The sequence below is a fragment of the Sebastes umbrosus genome, chromosome 2, assembly GCF_015220745.1.
Source record: "Sebastes umbrosus isolate fSebUmb1 chromosome 2, fSebUmb1.pri, whole genome shotgun sequence".
In the NCBI taxonomy this organism is placed as follows: domain Eukaryota; kingdom Metazoa; phylum Chordata; class Actinopteri; order Perciformes; family Sebastidae; genus Sebastes; species Sebastes umbrosus.
In genome coordinates this window covers 34,992,213-35,011,338 of record NC_051270.1, presented here as the reverse complement: position 1 = coordinate 35,011,338, position 19,126 = coordinate 34,992,213, and the positions used below count along the sequence as shown (strand labels likewise).

Below are 19,126 nucleotides of genomic sequence, written 5' to 3'. Positions count from 1 at the left end.
CAACGAGCAACGCGCAGAGCAGGTAAATTAGTTTATCGAGCAACCGTTATTGAAAGTTACGTGGTATAATAACGTTATTGACAGTCACATGGTATAATACAGAGTATTACAAGCAAAAGAAGTCCACAAAGGGTGGGAGTGAGGGGTGGTGGATGAGTCAAACAAACACAGGACTTTCCGCCAGGTTCGTGTCCCATGTGAAACCAAAACTAAACAATTACTTTATGCTTGTTACGTAGCATTACGTAACAAAGTTACGTTATGTTGTTTCGTTATGATTGTTACGTTATGTTGTTACGTTATGTTGTTACGGTTGTGACAGTTGTTACGGTTGTTACGGTGTAACGTTATTATGTTAACACAAGCCATGATGTTTTTTTCTGACCTTAACCAAGTCTTGTTGCCTAAACCTAAACAATTGTTTAACAACATTAATCAGGTGTCATTGTACATTTCCTCTGCGGGTGGCATCCCTCCATACTCCCCTGTCTCCAGTGGTCTATCAACTCATATCTGTAATAGTTCTTGATAGCCTCTTGTCAGAAATCTTCATGGACCCTGTTCACTTCCCCTGCTTTCTTCAAATCCTGTTGGTTTTGACAGGGTTGGAGATACTCATTTGGAGCCTTCCTGATAACAGACTGCTCACAGTTGCCTGGATCTTAGAGAACTAAGTCTGTGATGATAAGTTACCAAAGTCCTCCAAAAAAAAATCTGAATAGGAGAGGTCAGTGACTGCTTCTCTCTTTCCTCCCTCAATAACTGCTTTCAAAGTGAAAGTAAAGGCACTCAGCTCCCTCAAATGTTCCAATGAAGATCCCCGGTGTGAAACTGAAAAAGTGTATGTTTGCACTGGGCAAGTGCAGCTGTGACTGAAAAGCTCTTTGAAGTTGGTGTGAATGTGCAAATGTTACCTTCACTGCACCTCTACAGTACTCTCAGTACTCAGTAGTTGCAGTTCAATTGCATTTCTGCAATCATTGTCAGTAAGATTGATGAAACAAACAACTATTTATGATTTGTTGTGATTGGCATTTTGTAGATAAAATAATTAGTCAATTAGTAAAAAAAATTAATCCAAGTTCTCATATCCACAGGTGGTGTCTACAAATTGCTTGTTTGAGCCGACCAACAGTCCAAAACCCAAAGATATCCAATTTACAAAAAAGCAGCAAATCCTCACATTTGAGAAGCACGATCTTGAGATTGTTTGATAACTGACTGAAAGTAGTAAATTATTAATATTGCCAATTTTCTCTTGATTCTCATACCAAGAGGCTGATATGAAATATATTTGTGAAAAGTATTTTTGATTCACAAACATTGACATTAAATGTATCCGGTAGTCTGCAGAAACACATAGTGCCGACATTTGGTTCTGGTGACTGGGTTGTGATGGAAAAAATAATTACCAAATAATTGATAATGGCTTGTTTAAGCCATTTCTTCAAAGAAGATTGGTAAACATTCACCATTTTCCTGCTCTCAAAATAGAACTATTTGCTGCTGTTTTCTGTTTTATATCATAGTAAATTAAATATGAAAAAAAGTTATCTCAACACGTCAACTTGGTCACTGGGAAATTGTGATGGCCATTTTCCACTGTTTCCATATTTTGTATACTAAATGATTCATCATCCAAAAATAATCAACAGATTATTTGATATTAAAAATAATCGGTAGTTGCAGCCCTGGTCACGAGGTATAAAAAGTAGCTGAGGTCATGTGACCTCACTGAAGCACATTCGCTTCATGAAAGCTTAAATGTAGAAGACTATGCATTGCTCTTGACAGCGCATGGAGCCTGGAGTGTGCCTCAGGGAATAATTATACAATTTTACAGTGTTTTGGAGCTGAAATGATTAATTCATTAGTCAATCAAGAGAAAATTTGCAATATTAATAATCTATTACTTTAAGTCAATTATCAAACATTCTCGAGTTTCTCAAAAGTGAGAATTTGCCGCTTTTTTGTAAATTGGATATCTTTGGGTTTTGGATTTTTTGTCAGATAAAACAAGCAATTTGAAGACATCACCTTGAGCTGTGTGAATTTGGATTAGTTTTTCCGTTAATCGATTAATTTTTTTGTCTACAAAATGCCAACAATCAATCAATAGTGAACACAGATTTTTGTTGCAGCATTAAATCTCACTGACAAAGATTCTGCATGGGCGAGTACTGCAGTGAAGGTAAAATTTGCACATTCACACTAGCTTCAAAGAGCTTCTCACTTGCCCAGTGCAAAAATACACTTTTTCAGTTTTACACCGAGAATCTTCATTGGAACATTTGAGGGAGCTGAGTGCCTTTACTAGCACTTTGAAAGCAGCTATTGAGGGAGGAAAGAGAGAAGCAGTCACTGACCTCTCCTATTCAGATTTTTTGTGGAGGATTTTGGTACCTTATCATCACAGGCTTAGTTCTCTAAGATCCAGGCAACTGTGAGCAGTCAGTTATCAGGAATGCTCCGAATGAGTATCTCCAACCCTGTCAAAACCAACAGGATTTTTGAAGAAAGCAGGGGAAGTGAACAGGGTCCATAAGGATTTCTGACAAGAGGCTATCAAGAGCTATTACAGATATGAGTTGATAGACCACTGGAGACGGGGGAGTACGGAGGGATGCCACCCGCAGAGGAAATTACCCTCCGTGGAAACCGTGTCAAAGAGATTGTTCTTTAATGAAATTGTGCCAAAAACAATGTTCACTGTTGTCCCATAATTGATTATATAATTTTGGCAGGGTTGTAAAAAAATCCTGCAGCAAGAGGGAGAAACATTCTGATACAAATAAGAGGAGACGTATTTGAAACAGAGACTCCGATATTGTGTTTGTGCTTGTGAACACCGCCACATCTCCCCCCTGTCCTCCTCCCCCTGTAGGCTGGAGGAAATGAGGAGAGACAGATTGTATGAGCGTGTATCGCTTTCAGTTTGAGAAAGAAATGTGATAGGTTTGCTGCCCTCTAACGTATGATTTGCTTTTCATAGACGGGCATCACACTTAACTGTTTGAAGTGCTTATATTTCAAAATACATTAGGCTGGAGATTGGCTCACGGTGGTATGACGTGATGACATGTGGTGTGATGCATCCAATCCGGATGCGGTTTCGACTTTACTGTCTTTCAGAGGCCGTAGCAGGTTAAATTTAGAGCTATTATGAAGGTTATCACATGAAACTAGAAAACCTGAGGAATCCATTGGTTCATGTTAGCTCGCAGTAAGGATGGTAAATAGCTCCAAAGTTGGGCTAAATATTTGCGAGGAAAAGCTGGCATGGCCATTTTCAAAGGGGTCCCTTGACCTCTGACTTCAAGATATGTGAATGAAAATGGGTTCTATGGGTACCCACGAGTCTCCCCTTTACAGACATGTCCACTTTATGATAATCACATGCAATTTGGGGCAAAAACCATGCAGTTTTTTGAATGCAGTATAAATGTGTTATTTTCTCCTATTCCAAAATTTATTTTATCAATATTTCTGCATACTGGGGTCCCTAAACAGTTATGAATTACATATATTGGTTATCACTGTAAAGCTGAGGCTCTTGTGGACCCAATGAGCCCAACTGTATTAATTTGTGATGATGTTAGTTCCCAAAGTAGCCATTTCATTGTAGTGAGACAATTTTTTTGAAACTTTACTTCACTGTATAAAATGACCTGTGGTGACCTCTATGATAATCACAGCCTCATGAAACTTTACAACCACAAACAACAGACCTAGAGCATTCAGAGGATGGATGGCTTTCCTAGGTAGATTGACACTAAGGGGGTTTCTGAGCAGTTTACAGAACAGAAGTGCTCGCCATCCAATCGCCCGAAAATTGCAATTCTTCTCAAAATGTAAAAAGTTTTTGATACCAAATCACAGCATTGCTTTTTCTATGGTGTTCCTCAAGGTCTTGGTGTCTTAATGTGATATTTTGGATGGAATATTGTTAATTTTTATCAATTCTCGAGTGGTAAAAAATTGTTTAATTTGGCACCAAATAGACTTTATTATGGACTTTTACAATTTGTTTTTAAATAATGAATTATTTAATTAGTTCATGTTTATTTCTGATTAATGACTAGAACACATTGACACCTTAGTGCTGATCTCAAATTAATCTTCAGGTTCCCAGCTTTCAGATGATGTACACCACTTCTATATGACATCTACCGTTGACTTGATATCTCCCCCTAAAGACCGCCTGTACCCTCTTAAAAAAGACAAAAATGGGTCTATTGTGGGTCTCAGAGGGTTAATGGACTTTGTAGTGACCGTGTTTATTGTTCACGAAGTTATGTTTTGGCCATTACAATTTGCAGCATTGTTACATGAAAACAAAATTATTACCATGGGCTCCAAATGGCTTCAAGTGCATCACAGCAGGGAAATGATTGTCATTGCTTGTCACCATATGTGCAGTTCTGTAAAAGAATAACAATAACACAACCTGTAGGGCTGCAGCTAATGATTATTTTCTGTATTGTTTGCTTCACATGATTGATTGTTTATTCAATAAAATGTCAGAAAATGCTGAAAAATTCCCATGTCAAGTTCCGAGAGCCGGAGGTGAAATCTTCAAATTGCTTCTTTTTATTCCGACCCAACAGTCCAAACCCATTTACCACAACACTGTAAAAAAAACTGAGGAAAGCAGCAAGTCTTCCCACCAAATGTTAGATTAATTGTTTGGTAAATTACTTTACAATTTCCCATTCATTTATCAATTTTGTTGTTGATTAATTTACTGCCTAATAAATAAATAATCTAACAGTTTAATCGCTACAAAACTGTAATACTAATAGAAATGTTTTTGTCCAGTATGCATGTAAACAGTTTACCTAAATTGCAGTCATAAATCAAATGAGAAAGTTAAATGGATGATTCTGTAGAAGAAGTAAGAATGAAACTTCTGGTAGCATTTTGGTGAAAATCAAAAAGGGCTTATTAATGCCACTGATACTGGTCTATTCATCTCATGTGTTCTCACTGACTACACACAGCTGAGAAGTTGACAACTCCCCAGCATGCACTCTCTCGACTGCACTGAGATATGTTCCCTCTACTCCTATAGAGCGGGGGCGACTGCTTCAAGAACCAGACGGAGGAATCGGCCCCAGAAAGTAAAAAGCTACCAGAGCCACAGCAGGTGAGCTTCATTCAGACTTATATACTAACAATAGATGCAGACATTTCAAAGTTGCTGTTGTGAGTTCTTGGTCTTTTTTGGCCACACAGGAAATGGTTTAATCAGGGGGGGATGTCGTACAGGATGAGTCTGATGTTTTATATATTTTTCTTATTGTCAAGAGATCCCATTAAAACACCAAGATCAACAATGTAGTCACTCTCAAAATAGTTTATGACTTGCCTACCCTGTCTGTGGCGCTCAGCCCAAAGCCCATTTGCTCCAACTAAAGACGTAAATCTTTAAAAATGAGTCACAAATATTTTTTTAAAGGTTCTCTATATGAAACTCAGAGCAGCAAACAACTATTTGTAATGTAAAGATATAGTGGAGCAGGCTGTTCTCATACACCGTTTGAAGCTATACCTACAAAAAGTAATGCACTGTAATTTGAGTATATCCCACAAAATTGTAAACCAGGAAGTATAAAGATTGACTAACGCCATGAAGGGAGGAGGTCGGGATGGATGGGTGGGTGAAAAAAGCTCTGGACTTTCACCCAGGAGACCAATGTTGGCGTTTTGTGTGAAACCAGAAGTCAACGTTGATTTATTGGTCCCGTAACTTCCGTACATATGTAACGTAACTTCCATGGTTATCTTAATCGAAACAATGATCTTTACCTAAACCTAACCAAGATTTTCAAATGTAATTATTTTACCCTAAACAAAGATATTTTTCCTAAACCTAACCAAGTACCTTTGTTGCCTCAACCTAACTAAGTAGTTTCCTGTGAAGATTGAAGTTCATTTTGAAAAGACTGAATGCATGTTGACACGTGTTGCTTGACATTCGTAGAAGAATGCATGAAAATGAGGAGCAACTTTTCGTAAGATATCGTACGAACTGTTGTATGAGGATACGTTGAGTGGAGTAATGTCTACCTGAGCAGAGAATGAAGTCGCTCTCCCTCTGCGTGTGTTGTAATACGCAACGCGTCCCTTTTAGTGCATGTGAGCGTGCCCCACTGACTAGCTCATAACCGCGGCTCTGCACTGCTCTCATACTGCGGTTACAGCTGATAACGTTGTTGCAGAAGCGTAGCGCCCACCCTCCGGTTTCCCCTCAAGTTCACACTGTTAGCTCTGTCAGCACTGATAGCTGCAGGCCGTTGGCTCAGTATGGAGGCAATAGATATTCTCTGAATTTTGAATTTCGCACGGCTCAGTAATTTCCTAAAACAGCTGGGAATCGTAGTTTTTAGCAAACATTACTATACCAGGAGTACCAGCATTTGTTGGGTCTATTTTCAGCTGTGGATTAATGAGTATTAACGGCTCCGTCTGAGCCGTGTATCTGGGGCTCAAAATAAACTACAGTGTGTGTGTTCATGATAATGGAGGAACATGTCAGCCAGTGCAACTGGCCACTTTGTGGCTGATTGATGTGTTTTTAATAGTTTTTGGACAACAATGGAGAACAAGAATAAGGTACACAGCAAAATATTTGTTAGTGGATCAAATCATTTCTTTTGGTCTTTTAAATGGAAACTTGACTTTTCATGGAAATTATAGACCACAAGAGATTTTTGTATAGCTATTTTAAAAATAAATTGCTGCATTACACATCTCATAATGAAAATGTGAAAAACACGAGCATGATAAGCATGATTTAAAAGACTTTATACAAAGTTAAAGAGTACCTATTATGCTTTTGTTCCCTTTCCTTTGGTGTGTTATATAGTTTTTTATGCATGTAAAAGGTCAGGAAAGTAACAAAGCCCAAAGTCCACACCAAAGGGAGTTATAGAAACACTGCTCCTGAACTGCCTGAAACGTAACACGTAACGTAACGTTCTTCCGTAACATGGTGATGTCAACACACTTTGCCTAGCGGCTGGTTTGGCACGCCCTCAAACAAAGCTAGTCAGAGCGGAGCTGGAGCGTAGTCTGAAGAGTTTGGTTCGGTTGACCAATCATAACAGTGGGCCAGCTGACCAATTAGAGCAAACTGGGCTTTTCGGTAGGGCGGGGCAGGAGCTCAAACAGAGCGTTTCAGAGTGAAAAGAGGTGCTGCAGCACAGCTGGTATGGGAAAAATAAAGGGTCTTTGAACATTAAAGCATGTTCTGTCATGTAAAACATATTCTAGTAGAAACCCCAAATACAAGTATGCACCTGGAAATAAGCATAATAGGTCCTCTTTAAACTGATTTAACAAGCTCAGTGTGACTACAGTGACTTGAGAACCAATAACATGAAATGATTCAACTAACATGCATAACTAGTATGTAACAAATTACGACACAAGTGAAACAAATAACAGCAGATGACACACAACGCCTACAACACATTCCTAAAAGAAGGCAACCAATCTGCTAAAACCTAATATTCAGTGTGCCAATGTCACCTATAGTATGTGATATTCAATGCCCTGCCAAAGCCTATGCATAACTGCCTCCCTCATCATATTATTGAATTGAGTCACACCTGTTTGGAGGTGGCAGATGGTACAACAAAACAATGCATCTCATTTCGATGCAGTGCAATACTGTGTAACTGAGCAACTGTCTTGCATTCCAAGTGGCAGCAGCCCATTTTTAGACACGAGAATATTTCAAACGAAATCTCGACAAATGAGCAGATTTGACTTCGCTTGTTTGTTTTGTGTCAGAGAGATATTCAGCGAGAGAGTGACAATTGTTTATTTTTATGTAATAACACAACTGCGGACTGTGTCACTGATACAAAGCACTACAAGCTAATGGTATTCTTTTTTTAGATCCAATTTAGTGAAATAGTTCAACATAATATGTTATTGAAGTCAAACGCTTTTTGTTACCTCATTAATTGGGAAATTTTCACATTGTGCTGCGGCGCTGAATCAACCTGCTGCCGGTCTGTGTCCCTCATGCACAGCACTTGCCATTCATGGTGTAGTAAACAATTTGATTAGTAATGATTTGCATTCCGGTCCCTGTGGATCAATCTGCATTAAAGTGCCCTCTATTCCTGTCACTACTCTACCTTCATTATGTGTTCTCATGTTCGATTTGTGAGACTGAGAACCTGAGTGGCATCTCGCCTTGTGTTTGAATGCTTTTAGAAGAAAAGGCTATTTTTGTTGTCTTGCACCTGTTGTGTTTTTGAAACAAACACAAAGAAGGGGTTTAAATAAAAACACAGCAACACCTGCGTTTTTAGGTGAGACATATTGTACAATAAGCCTTAATCTATTCACGCAGTCTCCCGGGGCGGACTGATCAGACAAAGAGGCTCTCATCGATGTGGCTTAAACATCGACAGGCTGACAGCCCACAACCACATACCCACAGAGGAGTTTTCAGCCAGATTAACTATAATGTCAACAACATGGAGGAAACTAACATTGTCCCCGCTTGGTAGATATACTGTGTAGGCTTTAAAGCCACAGTATGCAATCTAACCTGTATAAGATGTATTCAAATAGGTGTATTAGGTGTATCTGCTTGAGTCCATCATTAAGATTCTTTAAGAGTAAAGTTTTTTCTTCTTAAGTCAAAAATATAACTCCATAACATTCCTTAAACAAACAGAGCATGTCTCTGAAGCACAGTGGCATCAGTGTTGTTTGTTTCTGACATTCCTGAATACATAAAAAAAAAGTGCAAGTGGAAGTTGGAATATAAAAATCACAAAGGGTGAATGTGACGAAAAGCTACAAAAAAAAAAAAACCTGAGCCAGATATGCAGTTGTTCAAAATCATCAATTATTAATTATTATTCAAAATAATTGAAAAAGCAATGAATACGTCTGTCAACTCTATATATTTTAAGATTCTTAAAAATAGTTGAATTCTGCCTGCAGTGTTTCCAAGAAGGAGGGCTCAATATCCAAGAATCTGTTTAAGCTGCTAACATAAAAACACACCATCTGCCTGCTGTGGCACAGTCAGTTAGTTAATTAGTTAATTGGCGTGCAACCACATTTTCACTGACGCCCACAATAAAATAGGGCAAGGAGGAGGGTAACTTCCTTTTTGCTATTTTTTTTATATCCATTATGGCAAGCTGTCTGGTCTCACTCCCAGGGCATCAAATATTACGCCTGGGCAGTGGCCGACGCACCAGGCAACCTGGATGATACGCACCAGGCTTTCAACCCATCCGTGTCATTATTAGACGCTCATAGCAACAGATGTACTATTTAAGAGTGAGAAGTCCTCTAAGGACGGGAGGGAGAGGTGGTGGATGGGTCAAACAAACACAGGACTTTTACTCAGGGGACGTTCTGTGACGTGACGCTACGGCACTGAGTCACATGACGTTACATCAGTAGTTTCAACTCTGTCTCACCGGATGACGTATAAATACCACGACATTACACGGACATTCCGTGTGACATGAATACGCATTTTAGCCTTTTCGCGTGTCATTTGTACGCGACGCAAACGTCCACAGTTAGGTTCAGGTTAGAAAACCACGTAAGGGAAAACGTCTTGATTGGGCTTAACATGAATACATAAACAAAGCCATCACTTTTTATTCTACGTCATTAACTCTTACCATAGCATTTATACGCAGATGCGTTTACATTGCATCAGTACAGACTACATTTAAGGCAATTAAGAAAGGCGTACTTATTGCACACTAAATGCTTTGCGCATTATCGTTGCATTTTTTACGCCTTTTCGTGCTTACGCTACGTTACAAGCGTACTTATTTTAAGCAAAACCATGATGTTTTTTCGAACCCTAACTAAGTGTTTTTGTTGCATGAACATAACCACAGTTTCGTGGTTGTTTACCACGTGTTCTAACGTTAGCCGCAACCGTTTCACAACGCTAACGCGCCGTTTCACAACGCTAACAACGCACGGACCTTCAGCGTCAAAATACAACGCAAAAGGCAGCCCCGGTATCATTAAAGTGACGCAAGGGGCTTCTGCCCAAGCTGCAAAATAGGACGTGTAGAGATGAGATCACGTTGGAGCAAGAGTGCACAGCCAACATAGTCTTACAAAAATATTATTTCTAAAGTTTTCTTTCCATCCATGCCTGTGAAAAACACAGTGACAACCTGAGTCAAAATAAAGCCTAAGTTGTATGTATGTAGCAGTAGCTAAAAAAATAGAAGTTGTTGTTTTGTCAGATATTTGATTTAAATCAGCTTGACAGCTGACATTGGTAGTGCTGCTACTGACGAAGCTGTTGCAAGTTTTTCCCAAAAATCTACCCTTGAACAAAAACTTTTGGATTCTTAAGGGAGTTTTAGCTGGTGATAAATAAGATACACACAACAAAGGAGAATCCCAAACCCACATCAAAGTGGGCGGCAACTGAGGTTGGCAAGAAGCCACAAGAGTGCATTAAGTGAGAAATCGTTTGCCGGCAGATGGAAGTGAGAGTCATTGAGTACCGAGTCTCAGTCTCTAAGTTAAAAATGTAGTACTCTGTAGTAGTAGTAGTACTATTTTCTAATTACATAACTGCCAAATTATAGTATGGTCAAATTCAAAGTGTACTTTCAAGCTCTCCTGAAAGTGATGGAAATAAATGTAGAGGTGTGTTTTGCCTCCTTTTGTTTATTTTGCTCCAAGCCAGGTGATAGAAGCATAACCCACTGCCACGCAGAGTGATATGTAACTCAATAATTTGCAAGCAGCCAGCGAGCCTAGAGGCATTCTCCAAAGTGACATTGGTAAACACAAAACAGATGCTTTGCTTGGGGAATTGGTTTCTAGAGCCTGTGTGCAGTGCTTAAACATGTCATTGCCAAAACTGGCTTAAATTATTCAAAATACCAAAGAAAATTGCATTCCGTTAATGAAATACATTGGAGCCCAATAATTGCGTCTTTAAAATGTTAGCGGGGATTTGAGAAAACCGCAGGATAAAAGAAACACACATCCCCCAAACACACACACACACACACTCTCTCTTAAACTGCATTGTGTTTCAGTGTGCCACTGAACTGTAAACAGACTGCTGTTGTTGTCAGAGTTGGTCTTCAGTTGGTTTTCCATCCCACCAGGTAGTTAATTGGATTTATTCCCAGGTGTTGCCCATTTACTTGATAGCTGGAATGAAAACCAGCAGGACTCTGTTGCTGTGTCCCAATCCACGGACGCCTCCTCCTTCCAAATCAGCATTTTAAAACCTAGTACATCAAAAACAGATTGACAAGGATGTATTAAGAATTTCTGCAGTATCTGTGAAAAATAATGATTTTGCCTTGTACTCCACATCCCCAAATTACAAGGCCACATCGTGTTCACCCTTAAGTTGCTCTTTAAACTTAATAAATTCTGTAAAATTCAGACATAAACTCAGCAGTTATTGAACTTAAAGGTACTCTGTGGAGTTTAGACCCTGTGGAGTGGGTCCACATTTTGTTTGTTCACACGATAGAGCACAGGGCAACCCACTCTCAATCTCATCATGTCAAATATTGCAGTTTGGTCGGTGTCCCTCGGCGTCTGATACTGATACCCACCGGGCTTTCATCTAACTCCAATGTAAACCAACCCACGTCATTAGTAGACAGTAAGAGCAACGCACGTAGTATAAAGTGTGAGATAATTCCCAGGGCGTCAAAAACCGATGCATGAGGCACCATTTAGTTTTTATGAAACACACGGCTTTCAAAGAGCTACGATGAAAACCCATCCGCATCAATAATAAACGCTCAGAGAAAGTGCGCCGGGAGTGTAATGACGCAGTTTAAAGACCGAAAAGACACACACCGGTTGGGTGGGAGGGGAGGGGAGGTGTATGGGTCCATCAACCACAGGACTTTCATCCAGCAGACCGCTGTTTGTGTCCTGTGTTCACAACTTTAAGTTTCACTTTCGCTTTACAAACAGTAATTTTAAGCCAAACCATGTTGTTTTTTTCTAAACTTAGGAAACAAAACTACATTGTTAGGTTAAACAATTTAACGTTACTTTTAGGAAACAAAACTACATCGTGAGGTTGAACAATTTAACATTAGGTTTAGGAAAAAAAAACGACATTGTGAAGTTGAACAATTTGACGTTTAGGCAACAAAACTACGTCGTTAGGTTTAGGAAAGAAAACATCATGGTTTGGTTTAAAAGAACTATGTGTGTTATGTAACTTCTTACATAGTCCACGTAATTTAAAATAACTCCACGTTGACTTTTGGTTTCACACGAGAAATGAACACTAATCTCCTGTCTCCTGGGTAAAATTCCTGTATTTGACCCATTTGTCCACCCTGACCTCCTCCCTACGCTCATTTTGATCAAAACCTATTTCTGTTGAACCTGGGAAAATGTGTGTCCACCAGGAAAAAGGATCCCAATTGACTTTTCCATTGGCATTGTTTTCTCGGTGCCAACACGCAATTTCAACACATTCCGTGCCACCACCAATGTAACGCGCTGTTAACCGGTCGTTGTCATCATATCACATATTTCAGTGAGATCAGGCTGTGAATTTTCCACTCATCCTGTTGGGTTCAAACCAGGCAACACCTTCATTTAGCTGCACCAACTGAAGTAACCAACACCTAAAATGGGACAGTAGTTATGTGGTTAGAACCAGGACTGAGAGAGGAATCACACTGTTTCATTACAATTCCCAAGTAGTTGTTTGTTTTTACGGCTGCTCCTGTTAGAGATCGCCACAGCTGAGATGTGATTCTATGATCCGCATATTTCATTTGGCTTTAGGTTTTCATCACCGTCGATATTATTTATAACTTCCTTTTGCATCCCACGGATCTATTCAGGAGCATTTCCTGCTCAGATTACAGACCGCCACATGTCTACGGTACTATATTATTGTGTCAGTCTCATTAAGAATCTTTATCTTCTGTACCTAAACAGCAAAGGAGCCAAGCGCAGACTGGAAAATCCACCACAAAGCTCTCAGACGACAGCGAGAAGGCAGAGGGAGGCAGCAGCAAAAAGACAAAGCCACATGAAGACAACTGAGCGGACGGCATATCATCCAAAATGCAAAGCTCCTGCATTGCCTGGAGGATCTTTCTAAGAGCACACACTTGCGCACTCTCACAAGAAACATATGTGCGCCCACACAAACACACACTCACACACTATCTCACACACGCATACACACAGCTCACACACACACACAGCTACACATACGCATATCAGCATTGTTTGCAAAAGCTGAGACTCTGGAATTGTCAACAAATTTCAAACTGTCATCTGCAAACCTCCATAGTAAAATGGCATGCATTCTAGAAATTCTTTTTAAAAAGGTAGCAATGGCACTGGTAACTTGTTTCATGATTGTTCATTTGTTGTTTACTTATCTGAGTTTTAATTCCGAGTGAGGACACTGCTTTCTAAATGTGTGATCTTTCTAGAAAAATCCCTTTGCACTGGTGAGGTCTGACACTGTATCCTGTGATAAGTATATCAATTGACAAATAAAAAATACTCCTACTATTACTACTACTACTACCCAACTTAGAATATTGTTTGTCACTCATTGTAGCAAGGTTAATTTACTCCTCCACATTTTGAAATATAGAGGCTCAAGTTGGCTGGCCAACTGTTCAACATTTAATATTTCAGCACTCTTTCTGCCTTTAACACTCCGGAGGCAAAGAGCCAAAGACTCACAATGGGTCGTCTCCCTGAGAATGTGCCATGCACTGAGTAGTAACTCCTAGCTACATGTATCTGTGTTCTCTGACCTTTCTGTGTCCTTTCAATAAACTGTAATTTTCAGTAAATGTGTGAAGAATAAATGGTTATTCGTGGGAAAGAAATGAGTGAGTATGTTTGTGATTGACAGGGGGAAAAGGTTGCGCGGTGCAAAGAGTGATCAGGATTCACGCCTTGTGAATGTTAAATACATGTCGAAGACCGCTAGAAGAGGAGGCACCGACACGTCTGAGGTCAGATTTGAGACAAATTTGTGTTTTCCAAAAGATACATTATCCATCACATAATTTAAAAGTTGACTTTGTTGAATAATTTTCGGATACAAGCGAGGAAGGTCACAGCATGACCTTTTTGTCCTAGCTGTCCGAAATGCAAATCCAGCCTCCTTTTTACTGAGTCCTTCTAGATATTCTGTGACCTGCATGACTGCAAATCTTCACACACAAGCTATAAAAAATATTTAAGAAGATTCACTTGTCAGAGTATCATTTTTATGGTTTAATAAATTCTTAGGCCCTGTCCACACGTATACAGATATTCTTTTAAAAACTGATATATTCCTCTACGATTTGGCCTCTCGTCCACACGCCAACAGAGTTTTGGGTCACAAAAAAGGGATATTTAATGAGAACGCCTTCTAAAGTGCAGATGTTTTGTATCTGTTTGGACGTTCAGAACAGAGCGTTTGGGAAACGATGACATCCTCTCCTCATTTCGTGCTCATTGTTGCTTTGTGTTATGAGATTGCGCCAGAAACAATAACACAGATGGCTTTTTTACGTTTTGTCAACATCGCTCAGACTAATTACTACTTTGCATTTGAAAAATGTCACAGAAGGTCAAAGCTGGGAACACATTAAACATGTGGAGGCCGAATGGTGATTGAATGAGCTTTTGGGCGATTGAAGGTGAGGTTTGAAGCACTCAGAAGGACTATGGACATAAACCTGAATGACCTCCTATTCATCATTTATGCATGTAAAGAGACAGTTGATGACAGCAGAGTGATGGCCAGGAAGCAAAAATGTGATGTCATGTTTTGTCCCACCAAAAGTCCAAAAGCCAGAAAGATTTTCAATGAACTATCCTGTGAGATAAGGAAAATCAACTTTTGAGAAGCTGGAAACATAAATGTCCAGGATTTTGGCTTGAAAATTGAAGTAAACGATTAATTGTTGGCAATTATTTTCCTGTTTAACGACTAATAGATTAATTGACTAATCTCTTCAGCTCTAGTGTTCATGTTTATCTACTTTTGGATAGGAATTGTGAACAGATAAGTCTTATTAACTGTATTTAGTAACATTGAGTAGTTAACACAAAAAAAAATACAAAAAATGTTTGCTGCAAAGACTAAGGCTCAAGAATTATGAGATCGTGATCACAAATATGACTGTAAAGGTGCGTTCAGACTGAACACAGCAGGAGTTTGAGGTGGCCTGATTGCTTTTTAAAGTCAATGCAAAATGGATGCAAATTATCCCCATGAGGCACAAATCTAAGGCAAAGAGATGAGCGGGTAAGTTGAAATGGTTTCAAATGATCAAAACATTTGTGCTCATGCCGAGGCTGAATGACTTTTCAGAGGAAAAAGGAAAAAAAAAAAAAAAAGAAGTGGAGTTCTCGGGGGTTCTGAGGTCAGTCAGTCACACAATAAACAAAGGTGAATACACAAGGAACGCTCAGCGGTCAAATTTGCACAGAGAATTTATGTAAATAAGCAAGAAAAGTAGCATTAAAGCATAAAACTGTATGTGTTTTTAAAAGCCATCAGCCAACCCATCAGTCTCCAGCTGCACTGTAGTACCATCAGTGTAATTCTACAATGTTACAGCAGTACGGTAGAGTATGTCATGTCATTGTCACCATCTTAAAACTTCATCCAACATTTTGAGAGTCATCACGGGGTCCATATTTGTTTGTGAAAAACTTCTGCGGCTCCTCGTTGTGTTTTTGAAAGCTCCCAACTGCTTTAATCAGCTTTGTGGTCACAGCATCCCCTTCATGTGACATTTGGTGCGGTCACTGGGTCCAAGAGTGTCCACGCTGGAAAATGTTAGGCGACAGGTGCACAGCTCTATTTTAAGGCCCGTAATCCATCTCTTTTGCAAGTTTGAGAGCCCTCCTACAGGTCGGCTCCACGTCTTGCTGAGAGCGAACAAAAGGGCCTGTCGCCAGGATTTTTGGAGAGCGACGGCAGACCTTGCAAATGCTGCCATTAAAGCTCAGAGCTGCCAGTGGCCGAAACGGTGGGGGAGAACAAAGATGGTCAAGGTTGCCATGAAGTCAGCAGGCTTGGTTTTAATCAAAGTGACAGTGTGGTTTTTGGTAAGCTATCTTCATTTTACTGTTTTCCCATTCACAGCTTGTGGAAACGATGTATTTTTCAAGGACAAATACTCTGACTTAATTTCTTGCTGAGCTACACGTGAAACCTGTTTTCAAACACAACTAGACAATGGGAAAATTGTTTCTTTTTAGTGTGAATACCAAATTCTGCACAGTGCAGTGACTGCACACGCAGTGCTGACAGTGTGCAAGAGTCGTCTGCCTTCTTTTCACTTTGTTAAGCTTTATTTAGTCAGGAAGTGTCAGAGACCAGAGAACAAATGACATGAAGGATCACAGCAAAACAAGTCTGTCGCACAACCTATCATCGTGCACACACTGGGTAACCTGATATCACGACGAAGTGTGTAATAGATCTGCCTGTCAAACAGAGGATAGCGTGTCAGTGTCACGTTTTGCCTTGCAGAGACGAGAATATTACACGCCTGTATTAACGTGCAGTCCCAGTAAGGGGGCAACAAAGACACTGATTTAGGATCAGGCAAGGAAACGACGTAGTTAGGTTAAGGGAAAACATCATGGTCACTGACTTAAGGTTAGGCAAGAAAACCACTTAGTCACGTTAAGAGAAAATGTCATGGCCACTAGCTTAGGTTCAGTTGAGAAAACCATTTAGTTAGGTTAAGGGAAAATGTCATGGTTGGGCTTAAAATATGTACGTAAATTAAGTAAAACATGTACAGAAACCTCGGGATTTTAGTACAGAAAACACATGACAAACACCTGATCTCAAACGCGGGTCTCCCAGTTGAAAGTCCGGTGTTTGTTTGACCCATCCACCTGCCCACCATAAGTGATCATTCTCACTTTATATGCTACGTCACTAGCTCTGAGCTTTGTACGGAGTATGGAAAACATGTGACAAACGTCACTGAACACTGCACCTATATGCAAGGCCTGTGTTATTCAAGACACGGACACACTTTCTCCCGGTGGACAAACGAGTCCATCACATGCTTTGCCATGAGGCTGGGCTGCACTGGGACCGTCATGTTTTATTCTAAACTCAAGCTATTTCTCAGATGTGGAACAAAGTCAAACATTCAACCTGTAATGATCTGCCTAAACTCAAAATGTACACAATGAGCACAACAGGCCTTGTACTCCAGCAGAGGTCAGTCAGATCTATTCCTCAGTCCAGTTGCCCTATCAGTAAAAAAAGTTAAAATAGTTGTTCTCATTCCCAACACTAAATGGAGGAAGCAGAGCTGAATGGATAATCACAGCAGCACCTGAGAAATAATGTGTGGAAGCCAGAGATATCCCGAGCCGATACTAAAGATCCCGATCCAGGCATATATTAATGGATCAGTATATCTGCTAAAATAAAGCTGATCCAATCCTTTCTTTACTGAACTCTAGTGTGTTTTACCCTCCTCAACCTGCTGGGGTGTTGCAGCACTGCTCTCACTACACACTGCGGACACTTGACTGCATATGAGAGTGAAAATTAAAGTGTGCTACTTTCTTATTAGCAAAGAACAGAGCACAAAACGTTCAGGAAGCTGCTTCGCAATTCAACATGTCGCAGGTTAAAATGACAAACACCACCGGCGGCAGTTCAGCTGTGGCTAATTAACGGTGATTCTGTGAGTAACTTGACGGCACGCCAAAATAAAACTTGGCTGTTGTCGGGTTTGTGTGCTCCCTGCAAGCCGGTGTCTGGACACTGCCAAAGAGGTAAACGAAGCGTCCCTCTGTTACACCCATTGAAATAGAACGAGAGTAGAAAAAATTAACATAGCAGGGTGGGCAGAGCGGCGGCCATGTTTTATTTATTTTTTTAAAGATTTCTTTTTATTAGCAAAAGGCTGATTTTGAAATTCAATTCCAACTTGAATCAACATTTCTTTTTTGTTTTTAAAAAAATATTGAGACCAGAAAAATTAAATAAAATAAGAAATTAATAATTATAGAGAAAAAAATGGGGTAATGATATATTATTGATAATGAACCTATCCTTGTATCAATATAATTTAATTACATAATGTCATGATATCATCTTGGCAGCCTAGTTTTCCTTGTGTTTCCTATGTTTCCCTGCCCTTTTGTCTCCTGTGAGTTTTTCCCTGTTTGTCTAGTATGTCAGTGTGTTGGGAGGTGTGGCCTTCCTCCTCCCCCTCCTCCTGGGCAGGCACTGCTGAAGCAGCTGACAGCAATCAACCAATCATCACACACACCTGCAGTATATCAACCCCGGTCTTCCTGCCAGTCATCGCCAGATCGTTCCGTCGCCCTCAGTGGTATTAGACACATTCAGGCTCTCTTAGTTATTTATTCTCGTCTTTGCTCATGCTCGTGTTTTTGGAGTATTTGGACTTACCTTGTTTGTTCTCTGCTCAGGTCTGTTCACCTGCCAGGATCCTGACCTTTGTTACTTTACTGCCTGTTCACTCTCCGACGCCATTCCACCACTCGGAGCTCAAGTGGATTCATCTGTTCCTCTGGAAGGATTCCTGGACACCCACTCCCCGTGCCCCCCGTTCCGTGAATTAAGTACTGACTTTATTACTGCCACGTTTCGGACCTCCAGGAACCCCAGCCCTGTTCACTGTTCATTTAATATTTGTGTAATAAATTATATTTGTTACACCTTTAAAAGATTTGAGTCTGTGTCTGCATTTGAGTCCAAGCTATTGTTGAAACCAGAACATAAAACATAATAATAATAATAATTATTATTATTATAATAATGAGTAAATGAAAATATAAGATACATTCAAAAAAATTATTGAAATAAAAAAAAGTATTAAAAAAAATGTAAAACATGTAAAAACAATACATGTTGAATAAAATGTATAATAATAATAGACACATACAGTATCTAGTGCACATACACGTTTATAAATCTGAATGCGTCAGTAGGGATCATGGTTTGAAGAAATATTAATAGCAGAAAACAAAACTGCTTAAAATTCCTCCCCATCAAATCTTCAGACTTCCAGTTTGTTAGAATGCATTTTTTAGCACAGGTCATTTTTATGTGTATTGTTGCCATTGCAAAGAACTACAA

The 19,126-nt window shown here is 39.7% G+C and overlaps 1 protein-coding gene and 1 long non-coding RNA gene across 2 annotated transcripts in view; both read left to right on the top strand.

Annotated features, from left to right (window-relative positions):
• Positions 1-13,868, top strand: part of luzp2 (leucine zipper protein 2) — a 212,396-nt gene extending 198,528 nt beyond the window's left edge. The window contains exons 11-12 of the mRNA XM_037796345.1: positions 5,072-5,146; positions 12,955-13,868. Coding sequence (XP_037652273.1) covers positions 5,072-5,146; positions 12,955-13,062 — 183 coding nt within the window. The 3' untranslated portion in view covers positions 13,063-13,868. The remainder of the gene's footprint in view (positions 1-5,071; positions 5,147-12,954) is intronic.
• A 4,056-nt stretch (positions 13,869-17,924) lies between these two features.
• LOC119477998 lies at positions 17,925-18,714 on the top strand. Its single transcript, XR_005204364.1, has 2 exons — positions 17,925-18,356; positions 18,457-18,714. It is a non-coding gene; the product is annotated as an uncharacterized LOC119477998 (long non-coding RNA).
• Positions 18,715-19,126: the final 412 nt, after the last annotated feature.